Source organism: Sapajus apella, unplaced genomic scaffold (genome assembly GCF_009761245.1).
Source record: "Sapajus apella isolate SASKATOON/1434 unplaced genomic scaffold, GSC_monkey_1.0 scaffold7, whole genome shotgun sequence".
Lineage (NCBI taxonomy): Eukaryota > Metazoa > Chordata > Mammalia > Primates > Cebidae > Sapajus > Sapajus apella.
Window position 1 is genome coordinate 24,178,905 of NW_022436947.1, and position 22,861 is coordinate 24,201,765.

General features: G+C 41.2%; 1 protein-coding gene and 1 pseudogene across 1 annotated transcript in view; one reads left to right on the top strand and one right to left on the bottom strand.

Annotated features, from left to right (window-relative positions):
* The window catches only part of CAPZA2 (capping actin protein of muscle Z-line subunit alpha 2), a 54,966-nt gene extending 41,883 nt beyond the window's left edge, over nt 1–13,083 (bottom strand). Inside the window, exon 1 of the mRNA XM_032276216.1 lies at nt 12,902–13,083. Within this exon, the coding sequence (XP_032132107.1) occupies nt 12,902–12,940 (39 nt within the window). The 5' untranslated portion in view covers nt 12,941–13,083. The remainder of the gene's footprint in view (nt 1–12,901) is intronic.
* Nucleotides 13,084–18,976: 5,893 nt separating this feature from the next.
* LOC116550290 lies at nt 18,977–21,741 on the top strand (annotated as a pseudogene).
* The last annotated feature ends 1,120 nt before the right edge of the window (nt 21,742–22,861 follow it).

The following is a 22,861-nucleotide window of genomic DNA, read 5'->3' on the forward strand; positions in this document are numbered from 1 at the left end:
CAAAAAGGGAAGATCCACAAAACCCGGGAGGGTAAAGGAAACAGGGGGCGGTAACTCCCCCCCAACCCCCCACCCGGGTTAAAAAAAAAAACCCCTTTTCAAAAAAAAAAAAAAAAAAAAAAAACTCCTCCTATTTATTGCAAATCTACTGACACTTTGAAAGTGATCAAGTAACTGGGAAAGATTTTGTGGATATTGCTAGTGGAGTAAAAGAAAACGAATTAAAAGCTCTTACATCAATTTTAGGCAATCCCCCTTCACTCTTCTCTACTCCTCAACCTGTAGAGAACTCCTTATTAGTATACAAATTGGAAGATACAACTTATTAAATAGTGAGAAATGGTCTTTAACGGAGCAAATTAGAAGACCTAAAATGGCCATCCTCAAAAATGAACACTTTGCCATTTGGTAGTTTGTGATTCCGTTCAACCTTCTTTGGAATCCCCGCAAGACTCTAAAGAAAGTGAACAGAATTCAGTTCAGGTAAGGGAAAAAAAAAAAAAAAAACAACCCAGGATATTCATCTTCCAAAACCAGATGATGTTGATTCCACTATTTATTTATTGATTTTTGAGAGGGGGTCTCGCCCTGTTGCCCAGGCTGCAGTAGCACCATTCCCTCTAACTGCGACTTCCACCTCTCAGGCTCAAGTGATTCTCCTGCCTCAGCCTCCCGAGTAGCTGGAATGACATGTGAGAACCACCACACCCGGCAAATTTTTAAATTTTTAGGAGAGATGGTGTTTTACCATGTTGACCAGGATGGTCCTGAACTCCTGACCTTAAGTGATCCACCAACCTCAGCCTCCCAAAGTGCTGGGATTACAGGCGTGAGCCACTATGTCCAGCCTGATTCCACTATTCTTAAAGAGAATTCCCCAGTCCCTTCCCCAGGAAAGGAAGGAAAGAATGCTATTTTCTTCATCAAATAAAAGCACAGTTCATTCTGACAAACCCCACAGGAAACTGTCTTCTGTTTTCCACCAAGTACTACTTTCCTTTTGTCAAATGTCAGCAGATGTTATTTAGGATCAGAAGTATCTCAGACTGCAGTGAAAAACCCCTTGTTCTGATGCTTGGACATTGCTTGCCATACATTGTTCTTGATGTGCTTCTGGAAAAGACAGAGATCCTGATACCCTCATATTGTATACAACATGCCTACATCTTGAATCTAAAAAGAAAAATCAGCTTCTCCACATTCTTTCCAGTATGATTAAGAGGCCAAATAAAGAGCCAAGGTAAATGATACTAACTGGTGTTATGGCATTCACATGTTAGACCAACACAAGCAGAAGCCGAACATTTACCACACTGGTAAGAAGATGTGACTCACAAAGACCCAGAAAGGACACTACTGTGGCTAAATCCTTTCCTCAAGAAGTTCCTAACTCCCTGGTTCTCCTTAAATGGAAGGCAAGGCATATTTGGTATGAAAAGCTGTGATCAAAAGCCTTGCTATCATTATGCGATACCTTGATGAACCAGGCAGATATCAGAAGCTTTTTGAACTGCTGCTTCTGGCCTTGGGTGATACGTCAAAAAGAGTAGTGAGGGCAAAACATTTAGTACCTCTAATGGCTTATGATACTTAGAATATGGAATTTGGAAATGTACAATTTTACACCTACACTGCTAAATAAGACTGAAAAACTTATCAGGAAAAGAGAACAAAGGGAAGGACAGCTTGGTGAACATAAGCTTCACATGTATCTTTCTGCCTTGTAATCAACTGTGTCACTCTGTGCATTAATGATACAGATTGTACCTTTCTCAAGCAAAGACAAGCTCCACGTGAACTGCCACAGATAGAGGTGACCAGGTTCCTTCAGCCTATGCCACCTCTTCAATATATGTTTATTCCTGGAAGTCACAGGCAATTGGTAGTGCTACTTCAGTTTTGTAATTATCATCTAGAACATGAGGGTACAACGTGACAGTTTACTGTGGGTTATCAATAATTACAACAATTACAGAAATAGCTGGCAAAGTTAATGTTACTTCCCCTGCCAATGTCCATGGATTCTCCAGATTTTTCTAGTGCCTTTGCTGAACATTTGGCAACATGTTTTCAAACACTAAAGTAAAACTTGAGTTCTACAAGATTTTAAAATTATCTGAATAAAACGATTCCTTAACAGAAAATGGAGTCCTCACCAAAACAGCTATAAAAATGGTAAACCGACAAAAATAAAAAAATTGTTTTAAACCTTAAGTGAAAAAATAAAGATGAAAGTAATAAAAAGCAGATATATGTGCGTGGGAGCACATAGACATACATGTACACACATACACACCACCAAAACAAACCAAACCAAACAAAAACCCCCAAATAGCCATCAGGAGCCATAAAATTTAGAGGCAAAGGACCCTGCACTCTCCAGCAGGCCAAAGGTATACTTACCATGGAAAATACCTATACTAAAAATGACTCACTGTTTAGCTTAAATTCAAATTTACTGAGGCATCAGTATTTTATCTGAGAATCCTACCTACAGCCCCTATAATTTCCACATGCTGAACAGCATGCCACATAGCTATGGGCCATCATCATCAAGGAAGGACATATTAAGGGAGAAATTTTTCAGATATAGATGGCTGTCAGACTCACCTGGAAAGCTTGAGAAAAATACAGCTTCCCACCCGCCACTCCAGACCCAGTGAATCTATCTCCAAAGAATGGGGATCTAGAAATCTATATTTTAGAAAATCTCTCCAGGTGATTCTGAAGGGTAACCAGATACTGCACCAATACCCTATAAGGGACCTCGGATGTAAAATTTGAGGTGTCTAGTCTTCTTGAGAAATGAATTATAGGTTTTACCTGATTCTCAAGAAAATGTAACATCAAAAAGGGTCACTGCTTTAGACAGGAGCTATTATGTACTTTTCCACTTCGACTAAAATACTTATTTGAAGCTGTTTTCTACAACTGTCTAAAAAATGACTATGCCTTCTTGAGAATTTGAGGTAAAACAAGAGGGAAAAAACCCACTTTTTTGAACTTTATGACATTTAAATAGTTTATGACCAAGTGATCACTATTGTGTGTCTGTGTTTAGGTGAATTTATTTTAATATGGATAAACTTAAGAGTGGTAATTTGCTTTAATAAGTTTTCCTTAAATTTTTTCCTTTATATTTTTAATTTTGATTGGTAATTAAAAACAGGGCTCACAGCACTTAACCTAAAACTGGGTTATCTACTGAATTTAACATTGATTCTTCTTTAAATACGTTTTTACCATTTATTTAAAATATGAAGAAACCCATGAATCCAAAGTAGGCATTATCATCAACTGAAAAATAATAAGTTATGTAAACTATTCTTTATCTTACATTTTCAATTTCCTTTTCCCCTCTGAATCATTTCCCTGATATACCCTAAAAAGTATCCTTAAAATGAAATAGCAGGAAAAAAATGAAGTAGTAAAACATATTTTTTCTTTTGTTTCACTACCAAATTTTTTTTCTAGAATAATTTGTACTTACTGTCTCCACTCATCTTTTAGTCAATATTTATTGAGCCCTTAATACAGTGATACTGTGAGACTCAACCTTAGTTGCACATTCAGATCACCTGGGAAGCTTTTTAAAAAACAAAAACCAACAACAACAACAACAAAAAACCAAGGAATTAGACACCTCAGACCTCACCCACCAGAGGAGCCTGTGCATTCATTTTGTTTATAAACTCTCCAGGTGATTCTAATGTGCAGCCATAGTTGAAAACCACTCAGCTAATACATGCTAGGCACTCTACTGGAATTACAAAGATGATGAGACATACAGTCTGGCCCTGAAGAACACAGGAAATAAGGATGGCAGGTAAATCTATTAAAATTGGTAAATGTTATAAGAAAGATAACTACAAATTGCTTAGGGAGCAGAGATAGGTCAGGATATAAAAGAAGAGGAGAAAGTCCGTGAGTCTGGTTATCCAAAGATGAGTAGTTTACAATGCAGACAAGATTGAAAGGCCGTTTCTGGAAAAGGGAAAACACATAATTTTTACTACAGACCCCAGTTATCTGGCTTATGTCTCTCCACTCCTTGCTCCAAAGACTAGTAAAACGGTTCTCTTGAAGGCCACTAATCCTTAGTCTGCCACTTAGTCTTAACCGTACCAGTTTCCTATCTGGAAAATGAAGATAAGAACAAAGTTATTCTGACAATTAATAGAGAGAATACATGTTAAAGTGCCTGGCACAGAGTAGGTATAATTTGTTTCTCGTTCCTTTCTCTTAAATCCAAAGGCTTTTTTCAATCTCATAGACCTTAACCTCTGCAACACTAAGTACTGCTCTTTCTTGAAATTCTCTTCACATTCTGTGACCTGAGCACCTACTCTGTGCTAGCTATCAATAGGTAACACTTTGACTTCAAGGGTTTCTCCTCACCTTATGTCTCTCTTTCTCTTATTCCTCAATTCAAAGTATTAAGTATATGCTTTCTGCCCTCTCTTTTCCTAAGTCTAAGCTTTTTGTCCGAAAGGGCTTATCCCATCTCGCTTTAAGCCACAAAAAGAGGATTCTCAAATCTCTGTATAATCTCTGAAGCTGACCTCTTTTCCAACCTCTGTTTCTCTATCTCCATATCTGCTAGGCATTTTCACATAGACATTTACTAGCATCTCAAACTCGGTACAACCAAAACTAAATTCACCATTATTCCTCCCAGCTGTGTATCCTCTTTCCTGTGTTCTCTAGGTGTTACCAGTGGTATCAATTCCCAGTCATCCAGATTTTAATGTTTCTCTGACTCACACCTTTCCCCCATATTCATCTACCAGGTCTTGCTGATTCCAACTGTAAAATCTATTAGAAATCTTTTTTCCCCTCCATTTATTTCTTGTGGGATGATTTTAAGCCAGGTCGTAAAGTCCATGTAAGCCATGTTCTCAACTGTTCTTGCTAGCTCTAATCTATCTAGACCCATGGGTCTCAACCAGGGGTGAATTTGTCCACCAGGAAACATTTTGGATTGGTAAACCTGGGTGGTGGTAGTCACGTATCACGTGGGCCAAGGATGTTGCTAAACACCCTACAATGCACAGGACATCCACCTGCTCCACAATATCTGGCCCAAACTATCAACAGTGCTAAGGTTGAAAAACTCTGACACTGAGCCATTAAAAAGCAAAATTCACCTTTGCATCTCTTATTTTAAAAGTACCAAAGATAGACACCCAATTATTTAACTGTTTTATTTTGTTTTTGAGACAGAGTTTTGCTCTTGTTGCCCAGGCTTGAGTGCAATGGTGCGATCTCAGCTCACCATAACCTCTGCCTCGCAGGTTCCAGTGATTCTCCTGCCTCAGCCTCCCAAGTAGCTGGCATTACAGGCATGTGCCATTACACCCAGCTAATTTTTTGTATTTTTAGTAGAGACGCGGTTTCTCCATGCTGGTCAGGCTTGTCTCAAACTCCCGATCTCAGATGATCCTCCTGTCTCGGCCTCCCAGAGTGCTGGGATTACAGGTATAAGCCACAGCGCCCAGGTTAACTGAATTCTTTTTACACAAAACTCACTACCTGCTCGTTCCCACTTTCCTGTTATTTTTCCCTATGTTGTGCTCTGTGGAACGAGTTTGACCCCAACTGATGTTTACCATGCCCCTAGGCAGAGGTAACTTTTCTGTCTTCTAAATTTTTAGACCCAATATAGTATGCATGTTATATATGTACAATTCATCTGAATCTACAGTTGTGCATTGTATCTATCTTCCAGGTGATCACTATACTTTAGTGAATATAAAACTTAATCTGTGCTGTCATTACTGCTATTCACAAATACTCCAATTCTCCTCTTCTTCCCTGACCTTTCTGAACTTAGCTCTATGCATGTAACTTGCTTTAACTAATTGAAATCTGAGCAGAAGTAACAAGAGCTCCAGGGGACCATTAAAAACCAGTGTGCAATTCATTCCATTTCCTTCCCACCACTGCAGTGACTGAGAAAAAAGCTTAGATGGAAGCTCTCTAACCGACTGGAAGGCTGACTTCACTGAGCAGGGCTCTCTGCTGACCCATACTACACATACATGGAATGAATGAGATGCAGTATAAAGTCCCTACATTCGACAGTCTTGTGCTGAGATTTTAGGATGTTACTGAATTATTTCCTTGCCTATCCTGATTTACAACCAATATAAGATGCATAACTTTATGTACTACTAAAAAAGGAAAAATGCTACCAATGAAATATCACAAGCCATTGATTGTACAATGCAGCCTGATTTCAGAAATCTTAAAATATAAAAAAGTATCAGTGCTGAAATCAGTGAAATACAGTATATCTGGTAAATAAATGGAGGTAAATGGTTTTCAAAAGTCATTTTCAGTAGAAACACTGTGAATTAGAATATATAAGTTCTCAGCCATTACATGCATAGTGAAACATGTAAATATGTCATAAGAGCAGGAATAAAACTCTACTTAACTCTCAAAATAAAATTTATGAAATACTTCTCTTTGAACAACAGCCATGGGTATTTTTATGGAACTTGTTAGAAGAGTGGTTTTGAGAAGACAAAGACCCCATTTTCTTTGATATGCATGAATCTCTTACTTAACAAATCACTGTTATAATCACTTTAACGAATTTTTGCTTCAGGTGACTGATTAGGCTTTTAGGTCACAGCATGGAACCACAGGTCAAGTTTTGCCATCATGCTTTTCAACCTTAAAAATTATTTTAGACTATCTGCTCTAAGTGTTTTTGTATCTGTGTTCTCACACTAACATGCACTATTCCATCTATTCAACTACTCTTATTTTACGTAAAATGGCTCCCAAATGCACTGAAAATTTACTACAAATTTAATGTGCAAAGTCTGAAAAACTCCACTAATGTTATAGTTGCTATCAAGTTCCTGTCTGCAACAGGAATTTTTACATTTTATTGGTGAAATAACATCGTTCATCTACAGAATGTAATTAAGAATGAATATTGTCCACATCAATAGCTTACTGCTTGAGTATACTTTCTCGTTAATTAAGAACTTTTTTTTAACTTTTTGGGACAGGGTCTTGCTCTATCACCCAGGCTGGAGTGCAGCGGCATGATCATGGCTCACTGCAACCTCTGCCTCCCCAGTCCGAGCCATTCTTCTGCCTCAGCCTCCCAAGTAGCTGGGATTACAGGCGTGTGACACCACACCCAGATAATTTTTTGTATTTTTAGTAACAGACATGGTGTCATCATGTTGGCCAGGTTGGTCTCAAACCCCCGGCCTCAGGTGATCCACCTGCCTCAGCCTCTCAAAGTGCTGCGATTACAGGTGTGAGCCACAGTGCCCAGCCAATAAGAACATTTCTAATTTTTCATTAAATATTATGAAATACAATGGCAGCTTACGTAGGTTTTACATACACAAAATTTCTGAAGCCACTGAGGGAGAAGTATACAAACTGCAGACAGAGCCATCCTATTCATCACATGTAGAGTAATGACATATGCTAAAGATGACGTTATTTCTGCACTTAGGAATTCCAATAGAAAAGGGAAAAGAGGTAAGCAAATAACTATTATGCAAAATTGTATTTAATACTAATGATGTCTTGTAGAGTTCAGAAGAGAGACTAAACTAGTTGTGTAATCTAGGCTAAATCTTGAGGAATGACTGAGATTTTCATGTTTCAAAAAAGGGGACACACCTGGGAGCAATGCCAACACTCAAAGTAGATGAAAAGTCACTAGCAGAGAAAAATAACTGCCATTTATTGTGTGCTTACTACACGTCAAGCCTAGTTGGACTTATAACAACTAGGTACTTATTACCACATTCTAACATTTCAGAGCAAACTGAGGCTGAGAGATATTTACCTGAGGTGCTAGAAATGGACCAGTGGCTGGGCATGGTGGCTCATGCCTATTAATTCCAGCACTTTGGGAGGCCAAGGTGGACAGATCACCTGAATTCAGGAGTTCAGACCAGCCTGGGCAACACTGTGAAACCCCATCTCTAGTAAAAACATAAAAAGTTAGCCAGGCATGCAGGCATGTGCCTATAGTCCCAGTTGCTCAGGAGGCTAAGACAGGAGAATTGCTTGGGCCTGGGAGGCAGAGGTTGCACCGTGAGCCGAGCATGCCATTGCATTCCAGCCTGGGTGACACAGTGAGAATCTGTCTCAAAGAAAAAGGAAAGGAAAGGAAAGAAAAAAGGAAAGGAGAAAGGAAAGGAAAAAGGAAAGGAAAAAGGAAAGGAAAGGAAGGAGAAAGAAAGAGAAAGAAAGAAAGAAAATGAAATGGACTAGTATGCAGATCTCTGAAGTCTAAATTCACAACATAATTAAGTAACAATATATATTGAAAATGTCAGAACTATTTAGGTTAAAATGGAATACAAGGCCATGAACCATTTCAAGAGCTTGGCTTCCTTGTAAAGGCAATGGAGGAACCAGGCACTAAAATTTTGAGGATAGAAAAATAACATAATAAAGCATGGCTTAGATATAGGAAACAGGAAGGATTAGTTTAGAAACTTTCTAGTAAAAGCCTAACAGTGGCAAATATAATGGAAGGGAAAGAACAGACATTAGACATTTTTCTTGACTTCTTAACTGTTGGCACAGAACAAGCATAATCAAGTTCCATTCTGTTTATATGGTGAAATTTTGTTACCAAATATTATTTAATAATCAGGTCAATGCAGAGATAACCAAGTATTAATGCAAATGAACTAACTTTTCAAGCAATAAATAAGTTATTTGTATAATACACATTTTGATTATGGAAGTGACAAATTTCACCAATCGATTGTAAGGTATGGGGACAAAAAAAGTTGGAATAGACCTGAAATTAAAAACCAAGATGACTGGAATAACGGGAATAAAGACATAAAGAGAAAAATGAACAAGAGAAGACAGACTATACTCCCCTTTCTGTGAGAGGAAAGAAGGGAGCTTATAAATTTACTTTTATGCAAGCTCCATTTGAACATATCTAAGTAACCATCTCCAATGAACATGACTAACAGATAAAAATCTGACCAGTAATCAGGAAATAAGTTAGTGCTACAGCTATGTACCTGGGAGACATCTGCAAAGACCTAAAAGTTGAAGCTACTGGATGAATTATTCTGAGTACTGCGGTAAAGGGTTACAGGAAGAAAAAAAGATCCTTTCCCATCAGTAAGTATATTCCTTCTGGAACTTGAATTTCTCATCCAGAGAGAGGTTTCGGAATGGTTCTCTTCATTTGAGCCTTCCACCACAATTTCATATAAATTCAAATTCACAAAATTGTTTTACTGTACAAGATGGCTGACCCAGGAATGAAAATGATTTTGGCCTATGGTTTCTTTATGTAAAAAAAAAAAGTCTGTAGGACACACTATAGCAAGTTAAGAGCTTTAAAAAACTTCCTTATGCTTCTTCAGCTAAATTATTTCCCATTAACCCAGTGGCCAAAGGAGAAAAGGTTATTAAACTTCATGGTGGTACCTTCAAAAAGCAATTGCATATGATTTTTTTTTGAGACGGAGTTTCACTCATGTTACCCAGGCTGGAGTGCAATGGCGCGATCTCGGCTCACCGCAATGTCCGCCTCCTGGGTTCAGGCAATTCTCCTGCCTCAGCCTCCTGAGTAGCTGGGATTACAGGCACGCACCACCATGCCCAGCTAATTTTTTGTATTTTTGGTAGAGACGGGGTTTCACCATGTTGACCAGGATGGTCTCGATCTGTTGACCTCGTAATCCACCCGCCTTGGCCTCCCAAAGTGCTGGGATTACAGCCTTGAGCCACCGCGCCCGGCCACAATTGCATATGATTTTAAAAAGTAAAGCTATTATTCTAGATTAATTTCGAAAACACTTCCTACCAGTAGCATAAAACATTTAAACGTGTTAAGAATAAGCTTTATTCTAAAATGATCAAGACAAAAATTTAGAAACTAACACTATTTGGTATTTACAATTTTTGCTTTTAAAAAAAGGGCCAGGAATAATGGTTCATGCCTGTAATCCCAGCACTTTAGGAGGCCCAAGTGGGAGGATAGCTTGAGCCAGCAGTTTGAGACGGGCCTGGACAACATAGTGAGACCTTGTCTCTGCAAAAAAAAATTTTTTAATTAGCTGGGTGTGGTGGCATGCCTGCCTGTACTCCCAGCTACTTGGGGAGACTGAAGTGAGAGGACTGCCTGAGCCAAGGAGGCTGAGGTTGCAGTGAGCTGTGATCATTACTGCACTCCAGCCTGGGTGACAGACTGAGACCCTGTCTAAAAAACAAAAAACAAACAAACAAAAACACCCAAAACAAGTTAGAACCAATGTTTCTCCTTTTTCAAAATAAGCTGTCAACAAATTAAAAACGAAGAGACAAAACCAGAAGAGGTTCTTACCAATTCTGTTTAAGACAGCATAATGTCACAAGAATATCAACCTTGAACTAAGACAGACTTTAAATACCACGTTCATCTTGGGCAGGCACTGTCCTTGAGTAAACTAAAAGCTTTTGAACTTCACTCTACTCATCTGTGAAATGGTCGTAGGACAACTACCTCTTACAGCAAATTAAGCAATGAATGTATCTAACTGAGCCAAGCATATATAAAGTATGGTACTAGATACATCTTAACAGCTTCCCTTCCTTAGATTTGCAATCTAGAATGGAAATTTCAAAAACTTAAAACTTATTATTTTTTTAGAGATGAGGTCTCACTATGTTGCCCAGGCTGGTCTACAACTCCTAAGTTCAAGCTATTCTCCATACTTGGCATCCACAGTAGCTGGCATTACAGGTGCAAACCACCGTGCCCAGCTTGAGAGCTTATTTTTGAAAATTACCAAAAAGACAGTAGAAAGAGAAATATTAATATATCACTTTTAAGTCCTCTCTGCTTCTGATCCCATACTGGACACATCCTCCACCCCAAAATGAAAAAAATCTTTAGCTATCTAAAGTGACAAGAACGTTAAAATTTCACTTAACTGGTTACTTGCATTTAACCCAAAAGTTCTGTCAGTTTTTTAATTAGTAAATATAGTGATGAAATTTATATGTATAATATCTACAGAATATTCTTACAAAACACCAAAAATCAAATTAGAATTTTCACTAATTTATCCATAAAACATTTTGCTACTAGGCGGTGCAAGCTTTAAGACACACAACCTCCTCACTCCTCTTCATGAAGCTTAGCTCCCTGAGACTGCTGGATAATAAGGAATCTTGTAATCCCATTAAAAATTTTTTCTTTTTATTTTAGGCCTTTACAACACATGGCAGGTCTACATTAACTCCCACACAGAGTATTCTCTCTTCAGCTAAATTTCTAGCCACTTGAGCAACTACTAATCACGACTTGAGAATGGTAAAATAAAAACACGACACTCTTTTTAAACTTTTTAGCACAACTCAATTTTAAACATGTGTTTGTGCATTCCAGTGCATTTTCAGTCACCTACTTTGAGTTATTTACCAAGATTGTAGATGTGAACACTGCACAGCAACTTTTCTGGATACAGGGATCTGCCTACTGGGTCTGTGGGTTATGGAGATGTTGCTCGCCCCCATTTTGTTGTTGTATTATCACTTTCACTAAACAGCACAAGTGGAAAAAATATTTCCAAAAATAAAGATGAGATTGACATCTGCCCATTCACATCGGGAATGGGACAGAACTTTCTATTTCGGTGCAAGAATACAGTATATAAAAACATCTAGAACAGAGGGTCCAAACTGAAAATATCCTCAAACTTACGTGAGGATCTGTTCACCACCACAACTTACCTAAAGGTACTTGTATTTTCCTGCATTGGTTATACTGCTTTGGAACTTAAAAATGAAGCACTCTTTAACGAAGAGTGGGCATTTCCAAACCTGCAACTAACTCATTGGTGTGTCTGTCAGTTACTTCTAAGTTTGAGAAACCTCAGGTTCCTTTCCGAGAAACTGTCAAAATTAGCAGGGTTCTCCCCTACCCCACTACCCTCGGGAATGGGACGTTTGCAAAAGCCAAAGGAAAGGAGAGTGTAAATGAGCAGCAGTTCAATGAACTATTTGATTTCTCGTTTTAAATATCTGAGAACTTAAGTCGTTCACCTGGTTCCATTGCTGTCACAGCATCTAACATACAGTAAGAGGAGTTGCACAATTTCTCCTCTTCGGAAGAAGTCCTAACAGGAAGGTGAGGTGCCACCAAATCGACCCCCGGAGGGACTGCTGCCAACGTGGGCAGAAAACAACTATGGGGAGGGGGTCGTCTTTTTGTGAGCAACTCCGCTGCCTCCTGAGGAACATGGGCGCTGCAAAGCCTAAAGCTAGAGCCACGAAGTGAGAGGGAGGGCGGGCGGGAGGGAGAGAGGCCTCCATGGGGAAAGGAAAAAAAAAAGGAATAAAACGTAGAGAATCACAAAAGGAAGCATTTTGCTTTGGGGAGGGGGAAGTAGAAGGGAGAACTGAAGGTCTGCTTCCTAAGCGATTTTTCCCTTCCCCTCACCCGCCGCTACGCTCACAGGCCAGGCCGCCGCTCTGGGCACTGCCCTTGGGCCGCTCCCAGGCCGGGACGCAGACCCCTTTGCGCCCCAGGTCCCCGGCCCCCAGCTCCCAGCGCAGGCCCCGCCGCCGGGTAACAGGAGAGGGTCCCGGGCGGCCGCCGCCCTCCCCCGCGCCCGCGCCTCCGCCCCCGCCCGCCGCCGCTTGGCTCCCGCTTCCTATTTTCGGAGCACACACCCTACAAGGAGCGGAGTGAGCAGGCCTGGCTAAGACCTGCCCCCGCGCGGGGCCTCGGGTGACGGACGGGGGCAGGCACTGGGCGCACCGAGGACGGGAGGAGGAAGGGCAGCCGAGGGCACCGCCCGCTGCGGGCCAATGCTTCCCCCGCGACCAGACTCCGGGCCCACACGCCAGGGATGAGCCGGCTCCTGACGGCCCGCGCCGCCGCCCCCGCGGCTCTTACCTTCTCTTCATCAGACAACTGCTCCTCCAGATCCGCCATCTTCCTTCTAGCTACAAACCGCGGCGGCGGCGGCGGCGGCGGCGGCGGCCACCTGACTTCCCCTTTTCGGTGCGGTCCTCCGCGCCGCGCGCCCCCGCTAAGGGAGGGGCCCGCCGCTCAGGCCGCCGCGCACGCGCCCCGGGAGCTCCGCCTCCCTCCACCGGCCCTCAGAGCCTGAGCGAGGCTGTGCGCATGCGCGGGCGCGTGGTGTGCGGGCGGGGGATGGTGTCTCCCAGGGCTACCTGCTGCAGGCTTGCTAGCGTTCTCTCCCCATCAGTGACCATATGGGCTCAGTCTGCGATGAGTACATTCTGAGCCCTTCGTTATGTTTCCATCAAGTCCTGAACTCTGCTAGCTAAAATATGAAAAGGTACAATAGAAGCTTTTTAAACATTGGTTTTTCAAATATTAGAAAAAATAGTCGGCTTTCATTAAAATACACACACGCAACCCGCTCCATAAATAAAAGATTGCTCTTGATATATTTCTTATTTATCCAACAAATATTTTTTGGTCCTTTAACGGGGTGTGGGGCACTGTGTTAGCCTCCGGGGTTACAGTGTGAGGGAGAAAAAGCAAGCTAGACATTCATGTCCATAGCAGCACGATTCGCAATTGCAGAGATGGAGCCAACCTAAGTGTCTATCAACCAACGAGTGGATAGAGAAAATGTGGTATATATACACCATGGAATGCTACTCAGCCATAAAAAAGAACGAAATAATATCTTTTGCAGCAACTTGAAAGGAGCTGGAAGCCATTATTCTAAGTGAAGTAACTCAGCAATGGGAAACCAAATATCCTGTGTTCTCACTTATAAGTGGGAGCTAAGCTCTGGGGGTGCAAAGGCATAAAATGGACTTTGGGGACTGTGGAGGCGATAAATGACTACATACCGGGTACAGGGTACACTGCTCAGGTGATGGCTGCACTAAAATATCAAAAATCACCACTAAAGGACTTATCCATGTAACCAAAAATCCACCTGTACTTCAAAACTATTTATTTCAATAAGAGAAACTTCTGTTCTCAGGAAGCACACCTATTACTCATTAAACAAACATACATTGAACAGTTGGGGCCGGGTGTGGTGGCTCAGGCCTGTAATCTCAGCACTTTGGGAGGCCTCGGTGGAAGGATCACCTGAGGTCAGGAGTTCGGGACCAGACTGGCCAACATGGAGAAAGTTCTGTCTACTAAAAATACAAAAATTAGCCGGGTCGTGGCGGCACATGCCTGTAGTACCAGCTACTTGGGAGGCTGAGGCAAGAGAATTGCTTGAACCTGGGTGGTGGAGGATGCAGTGAGCCGAGATCGAGTCATTGCACTCCAGCCTGGGCGACAGAGCAAGACTCTGTCTCAAAAACAAACAAACAAACAAAAAAAAAAACAAAAGCCAAACAACAAAATAGTTGGGGAAGGCACTGGACTATTCCAGGGGAATACAAAGTCATGTTAGACATGGATCCTACCCTCTTGAATAGGGTTGCCATATTAAATATAGGACACTTACTCAAATGTGAATTGCAGATAAGCAATTTTTTTTTCTTTTTGAGACAGAGTCTCTCTTTGTCACCTAGGCTGGAGTGCAGTGGTGCGACCTCTGCCTCCCAGGTTCAAGCAATTATCTGCCTCAACTTCCTGAGTAGCTGAGATTACAGGCACCTGCCACAATGCCCAGCTAATTTTTTTTTTTTTTGGAGTTTTAGTAGAGATGGGGTTTTACCATCTTGGCTAGGTTGGTCTTGAACTCCTGACCTCGTGATCCATCCACCTCGGCCTCCCAAAGTGCTGGAATTACAGATGTGAGTTACCGCGCCTGGCCAGCAATCTTTTAAAAAGTATGTCCCATGAAGCATTGGAGGCATACTTAAACTAAAAAACTACTCATTGTTTTCAAATTTTACCGGACATTGTTTACTTTTGTTTGTTGAATCTAACAACCCTGGTTTTGAAGCTTGAAGTTCACGAGAGATTAAACATGTAATCAAACCTGCATATATATGCATCAGTTGGGAATCTTGTTAAAAAGTTGCTAATTCAATAGATCTGGAATGAGGCTGGAGAATCTGCGTTTCTAACAGGCTCCCAGATGATGCCAGTGCTCCTGATCTGGAGACCACATTTCAAAGAGTAAGGCCTTAGGGTTGACAGTAGGAGTTAAGACTCTGTGAGGAGCTGTTGAAAACTTTAGAACAGTAACATGACATGATCAGAAATATGTGCAGCAAGATGACTCTGACAGCTGCACATAAATGAAATGTGAGAGTATCAAATAAATGTTCAGATGCAAGACCCTATTATTAAATAATTTACTGGGTGTTCATAATGTGCAAATCATTGTTTTTTGTGAATGGACAGCAAACAGAAGCTTTGCTATTGAAAAACCGATGGTTCATGTGGGGAGAGAACAGGAAGGAGAAGCATGCTGACACATGCAGGAAAAAGCAGGTGTCCTTTCAAGGATAAATGCTGTGAAGAAGATCAAGAGAATAAACCACACAGCTTAACCAAGGGTAACACTGGATGAAAATTAACATGTTTACTCTTACAGATTACAAATCATTGCTTCATGGATTTCTCATCGCAACCTCATAAAGTGAGGTGCTTATCTGTATCATTATACCCATTTTACAGAAGAAAAATGAGATGAAATGATTTAAGATCACATAGATCCCAGCACTTTGGGAGGCCGAGGTGTGGGCAGATCACCTGAGGTCATTGGAGTTCGAGACCAGCCTGCCCAACATGATGAAACCCTGTCTTTACTAAAAATATAAAAATTAGCTGGGCATGGTGGCTCACGCCTGTAATTCCAGCTACTTGGGAGGCTGAGGAGAGTCACTTGAACCCAGGAGGCGGAGGTTGTCTGGGCAACAAGAGTGAAAAATGAAAAAAAAAAGAAAAGTAAAAGATTGCAAAGCTCTTAAGTAACCGAGCTGGGATTGGAATCTAGGCATCTTATTTTCTTTCATGTTCTTTCCACTGCAAGATTTTTCTTTCTTCCTTTTCAGCCTAGGCACTCTCCACCAAATAAAACTTAATGATGGCAATTACTATCCCATCCTGTAAATTCAATTCACCACCCTGTGCTGCATCAGCAGTACTTCTGGGTTTTTTTTTTTTTTTTCCTGTTCTTTTTTCCTGTTTACTCAGCAACACCTATATTAGTACTTTGTATGCAGAGGATACTCAGCAAATATTATTGTTTGATTAATTGGCTGCTCTCTTCCTCTAGAAACCTCACCCAAATCTGGTAATGTTTTGCAATAATTTGAGTCAGAGTGTGTTTATAATTGTAATCTTAGTGGTACAATACACGTGGTTTCCCATAATGACACAACCCACAATTATACATAATTTCTGATAATCTTTTCAGTAATCCCCCTATAACACCCTCTTGGTACAATTAAAAGAAATTCTAAAATTCATGTAACCTATGTATTGTAGAAAGAATTTAAGCTGTCACACGAATAGGTAAACTATGGAATGATCGTTATATGACTGCAAGGAGAAATGTACTGGTATTCTTGATCATCAGTTACTTTATGAGGAGGAGAAAATAAAATATCCTATACACGATTTTGCCTACTAAGAATTTCTACACTTTGCTTAATTAATTTCCAAACTTACCTCTCTTCTACTTATTCATGGTCTGATCTTGATCTTTCCAATTAACATCACAAGAATTTTTCTTTCTTTTATAGTGTTCGTTTTTAACTTACATGTATACTTTTACATCTGTTTTCCTATGGATATACTCAGGTTACTCAACTACATTTTGAACTTGTCAAGACCAGAGGTTACCCAATTTTACAGAAACATAATCTCAGGGTCCATCTACTACAAACCTCTCACTTTACAGATAAGTTGAGCCTTAGATAAATAAGTGACATCATATTAAAAATTGCACATCTAGCTAATATTATTTTAGAATCCAAGTATACTGATGGTCAGACTCATGTTCTTTCATGTACATATCCATATGAAATAATGTAAAATAAGATGATAAATAGTATTACTGGATGATCACTAAATGACTGTACCAGATATAGACTTCTATAATACCATCTCTGCACCAGAAAACTAACATCTGCAGCTTAAAAGTTTGACTTACCTCACTTCTGAGAAAAACTGTCCATGTTAGACAACTAACATTTTGTTGTTTGTTACTCTCATGGTCAATTGACACAACTGGTCTCAAGTAAAGTCCTTTATGGCTGTGGAAAGTGTAAAAAATTGCATATATTTTAAAAGTAATTGTCTTTCTAAACAAATAATTCCCTAAGTTACTATTTGTAGTTGAGTGTATCCTACCTGTGGTCCGTTTCCTCAGCTAGTTTTGAGAAGGTACACACAGGTGGTGCCTCTCCAAAAGCCTGACATTGATCATTCTAGAGCTACTCAGTAATTACTGAAGACACTTCTTTTTCTTTTTTTTTTTTTTTTTTCTGAGACAGAGTCTCATTCTGTAGCCAGGCTGGAGTACAGTGGCACAATCTCGGCTCACTGCAACCTCCGCTTCGAGGGTTCAAGTGATTCTCCTGCCTCAGCCCGCTGAGTGGCTGATATTACAGGCATATGCCACCATGCCCAACTAATTTTTGTATTTTTGGTAGAGATGAGTTTTTACCATGTTGGCCAGGATAGCCTCCATCTCCTGCCTTGTGATCTGCCTTCTTAGTCTCCCAAAGTGTTGGGATTACAGGCGTGAGCCACCGCGCCTGGCCTACACTTCTTTTGCAACTCTTCCTCCCTCCCAAATATACTATCCTTCCTAATTTCCTTCCTACCAACCTCACCAGACCAACCTCTGCCCCTGCCCCTGAATGCATGTCACTGAAACACACAAAGCTGCTTATATTTCATACTCTCTCAGGCTTCTGTCAAAGCTTTCTGGAATGTTCTTTGCCACCTATTCTTTAAAATTCTGTTCAGTTATCTGTTTTCTTTGAAACTCTCATTGAATCTTCTAGCTAAGCTAATAATTTCTTCTAGATTACCATAGAAACTTTTCCATTGCTTTTTGCTGTGTATCCTAGTGATGAGGTACACAGATTTTATAATCACTAAATGCTGGATTCTGATCTTCGTTCCAGCTCTGGTTAACATTAAGCAACTTACTCTGCAGGCTCCCATTTCTTCACCTATACATTGGGGACAATAATAGTACCACCTTTACAGGGCTGCCATGAGGATTTAATGAGACAATGCAGGCAAAATGCTTAGCACCCAGCATAGGCCTTCGTAAAGGTCTTAATAAATATTAGCTATTAGCATCACATTATAATACCAATCTGGTCTTTGAGGACATGGCCTATGTCTTAATTAGCTGTCTGGAACATACAATGCCTGGCAAATAAATGCTTTGTTGGAATGCATATTGATTAAATGACACTTCTATTTTGCGTGCCTAAATGAGAGCTGAAAAGTTGATTTAGCAACACATACGGGGTTTAGAGATGGTTCTAAAATGTGGACTGGGGACTCCAGAACTGAAAAGTGAACATTTTTTCCTAAAAACCTCAAAATCATACACATATCTCCAACTCTTTACTACTCCATATTCAGTCACCACTTAAATATCTCCCTAGTTGATTTCTTACTCTTTAAGTCTCCTGTCACTGTAAGTTCAAGCCTTTAGTATATCTTCATACTATGTCCCAAATAAAGTACAGGGGACAGGGAGTATTCTTCAAAGTTATACGTAGGGTTAAACAAAGAAATACTAAAGTTTCTATTTTCTTTTTTTTATTTTTTCTGGGAGACAGGCTTTGCTCTGTCACCCAAGCTGGAGTGCAGTGGCGTGATCATAACTCATTGTAGCCTCCATCTCCTGGGGTCAAGTGATCCTCCCGCCTCAGTAGATCCAGCCACCTGGGTAGCTGGGACTTTAGGCATGCAACACCACGTCTGGCAAGTTTTTTAAATGTTTAGTAGAGGGGGGGTTTGCTATGTTGCCTAGGCTAGTCTTGAATTCTTGAACTCAAGTGATCCCGCCTGCCTCAGCCTCCCAAAGTGCTGGGATTACAGGTATGAACCCCCATGCTGGGCCTCTGTTTTCATTTACTTATTTGAATTATTGTTATACAACATTTCAGGCATACAAAAAACCATGGTTTATCCCTTCCAGATCCCATTCCGTTTTCTTCCTGCGGGTAACCACTAACTTGAATCCCATGTTTATCATTTCCATGTATGTTGCTTATTTTTCAACACAGGAACACTCCTTTTAATCTACCTAATGTGGCACCCAACTTTAACAATATTTATAAAATGAATTAGGATTTTTTGCATATTTTGTGAACAACATGGATAGAGAGCATTAGACTAATTACTGTCTTTTTAAAAATCTCCCTATATGGCAGTGTAAATTATGGGGCATAAATGGAAAGATAAGTTGGACTCTTGACCTGGAAACATGAAGCAACACAATCTGTAGATTTGCTGGTAGAGAATGAAAAGACAGATCCAGTATCTTTAATTTTTTTTACCTTTAATGTCTGACAATACTTTGAACATTTATTTGGACTCAGTAATAGAATAGCAGTGTAGCAGAAAATGAAGTTTGTGGTTTATCTTTCCCCAAGCCACACCAACTTCCAATAAAATTATATTTCTCTAACTCAGGTCTAGCGCAAGGAATTGCAGGAGTACCCACTCAAATGCCTTCCTTTTGGCTCTTTGGGGTTGCCACAGTAATTCATTTGCATTCAAAATTGCTCACACTGTTGTCCTCTTCTATCCTTTGACATTGGCCTTTATCATCTCTGAGCTTTCTTTCATCAGACTTCTCCCGCTGTTACAGCTCTGAAATCTGTCCTGACGCTCCTCTCCTGGAACATAGGGCTCTGTGCTCATGTCACATCCTCTTCTCCTTGTAGCCTTAGCTGCTCCTATTGCAGGTGCGCTCTGGCCATCCCCAGCAGTTGTCTCCGGCTGTGTTGTAGGGGCCCAGGTTTTTATGGTCGCTTCTGATGGATGGAGCTGCAGCAGACACCGTAAGTGCTTTGACCAGATCCACTGGGATCACTTCCACTATTTCTGTGCTTCAGTGCTTTTTTTTTTGTCTCCCCTTCACAGTACCTGTATTTATTCTTTGGAGAACTGCTCTTGTGCGACTGGGGCTACTTTGCCAGTAAGCACAGAGCTGGGAGTTTAGGTCCTCTGGGGCAGCTGTTAACCAATGACTGCCAGATGAGGAGTAACAAAACCCAGCTCCTGTGCCTCAGATCAGGAAAACTGTGAGGTATAATTTACATTCCAGATCCTCCTGAGGGAGAAAGCCCATCTCAACTTTGTTTGCCTTTTCCCTCTTTCCTGGGAAAGAATTTTTAAACCATCATGAAAAATTCTCAGATTTGGTTGTCGGCAAAGCCTGAGTCCTGTCCTCTCGCTTCCCTCCCAGATGGCATGAGCTTCACCACTCACTCCACCTTCTCCACTAACTACTGGTCCCTGGGCTCCATCCAGCCGCCCAGCTACAGTGCCTGGCCAGTCAGCAGCACAGCCAGCGTCTATGCAGGTGCCTGGGGCTCTGGTTTCCACACCTCCATGTCTTGCTCCACCAGCTTCTGGGGCGGCATGGGATCAGGGACCTGGCCTCGGGGATGGCTGGGGGTCTGGCAGGAATGGGAGGCATCCAGAATGAGAAGGAGAACATGCAAAGCCTGAATGACCATCTGGCCTCCTACCTGGATAGAGTGGGGAGCCTGGAGACTGAGAACCAGAAGCTGGAGAGCAAAATCTGGGAGCACCTGGAGAAGAAGGGACCCTAAGTCAGAGACTGGAGCCATTACTTCAAGACCATCGAGGACCTGAGGGCTCAGATCTTTGCAAATACTGTGGACAATGCTCACATCATTCTGCAGATCAACAATGCCCATCTTGCTGCTGATAACTTTAGAGTCAAGTATGAGACAGAGCTGGCCACATGCCAGTCTGTGGAGAGCGACATCCATGGGCTACGCAAGGTCATTGATGACACCAATGTCACTGGGCTGCAGCTGAAGACAGAGATTGAGGCTCTCAAGAAGGAGCTAGCTGCTCTTGATGAAGAAGAACCACGAAGAGGAAGTAAAAGGCCTACAAGCCCAGATTGCCAGCTCTGGGTTGACTGTGGAGGTAGATGCCCCCAAATCTTGGACATCAACAAGATCATGGCAGACATCTGGGCCCAATATGACAAACTGGCTCGAGAAAACTGAAAAGAACTGGAGAAGTAGTGGTCTCAGTAGATTGAGGAGAGCACCACAGTGGTCACCACGCAGTTCTCTGAGATTGGAACTGCTGAGATGATGCTCACAGAGCTGAGACATACAGTCTAGTCCTTGGAGATCGACCTGGACTCTATGAAAAATCTGAAGGGCAGCTTGGAGAACAGCCTGAGGTGGGTGGAGGCCTGCTATGCCCTGCAAATGGAGCAGCTCAATGGGATCCTAGAATCAGAGCTGGCACAGACTCGGGCAGAGGGACAACACCAGGCCCAGAAGTACAAGGCCCTGCTGAACATCAAGGTCAAGCTGGAGGCTGAGATCACCATCTACCACCGCCTGCTGGAAGATGGTGAAGACTTCAATCTTGCTGTTGCCCTGGACAGCACTAACTCCATGCAAACCCTCCAAAAGACCACCACCCACCGGAGAGTGGATGGCAAAGCAGTATCTGAGACCAATGACACCGAAGTTCTGAGACATTAATCCAGCAGGAGCAGGGGACCCTTTGGGAAACAGGAGGCCAATAAAAAGTTCAGAGGTTAAAAAAAAAATTCTCAGATTAGCAATATGGGAACAGCTATAGAACAGAAGGCATGTTATACACATGAGGCCACTTTGGGCTCCAGACTGGAGCTGGGAGGCCATTGTTAGCCTTGGAGCCAGGTCATCAGGGCTGGCCTGTCTTTGAGGATAAGCTCCAAAATGCTGACTTTGAAGGGCAATAATCTACTTTTGCTTCAGTTAGATTAGCCCTGGGAATAGAGTAGTGATAATTTTTCAGGTGACTTTAAATTGGGAGAGGAATGCCAGGAACTCAACCTGAATTGAGCTTGACAAGGTGCAAAGCAGAAAGGTGGAGTGGAGAAACTTGTTTTTTGTTGTGATTGTGGTTTCTAGAGACAGGGCCATGCTCTGTCACCCAGGCTGTAGTGTAGTGTTGTGATCATAGCTCACTGCAACCTCAAACTTCTGGGTTCTCAGGCTTAAGTGATCCCCTCACCTCAGCCTCCTTAGTAGCTAGGACTACAAGAGTGTAGCATCATGTCTAGCTAATTTTTAAAATTTTTGTAGAGATGAGGCCTCGCTATGTTGCCCAAGCTGGTCTTGAACTTCCAGCCTCAAGTGATCCTCCCATCTTGGCCTCCCAAATTGCTGGGATTACAGGCATGATCTACTGGGCACAGACAGAAGAGGAAGTTTTGAACTATAGGGCATGATCCATGTGCTAAAGTAGCTTACATTCTGGTTGTGAAAGGCTAGAATTCAATGTATAAAAGGATAACCCTACAAAGCAATATATAAGTGAAAATAAATGGCACACATGAGAAATGTTTTATTTATATATATGAAATTATATGTGAAACATATTGAAGCAATGAATAAAAGGAATAGAAACTTTAAAATTATACTTGTGTTATGTATTTCTTAATTTGCTACAGAGCCTATCTCATGACTGGAGTATGAGTTGCAGGTATATTACAATGTTACACTATTAATATTTATTTTTAGTCAAATTCTTAATACTTCCAGAAAAAAATCTAGTTTTAAAGGTAAATGTATGTGTAATGGCTTTCAATCACTTCTTAAATGAGTGGCTTATTTTAGAAAACAGTTTCTTAATTTCACAATGCTTATAATAGTAAGGCAAAGTAAGAGATTAATGAATAGTAGAACATATTAGAATAACTGAGTATATTCTATTATG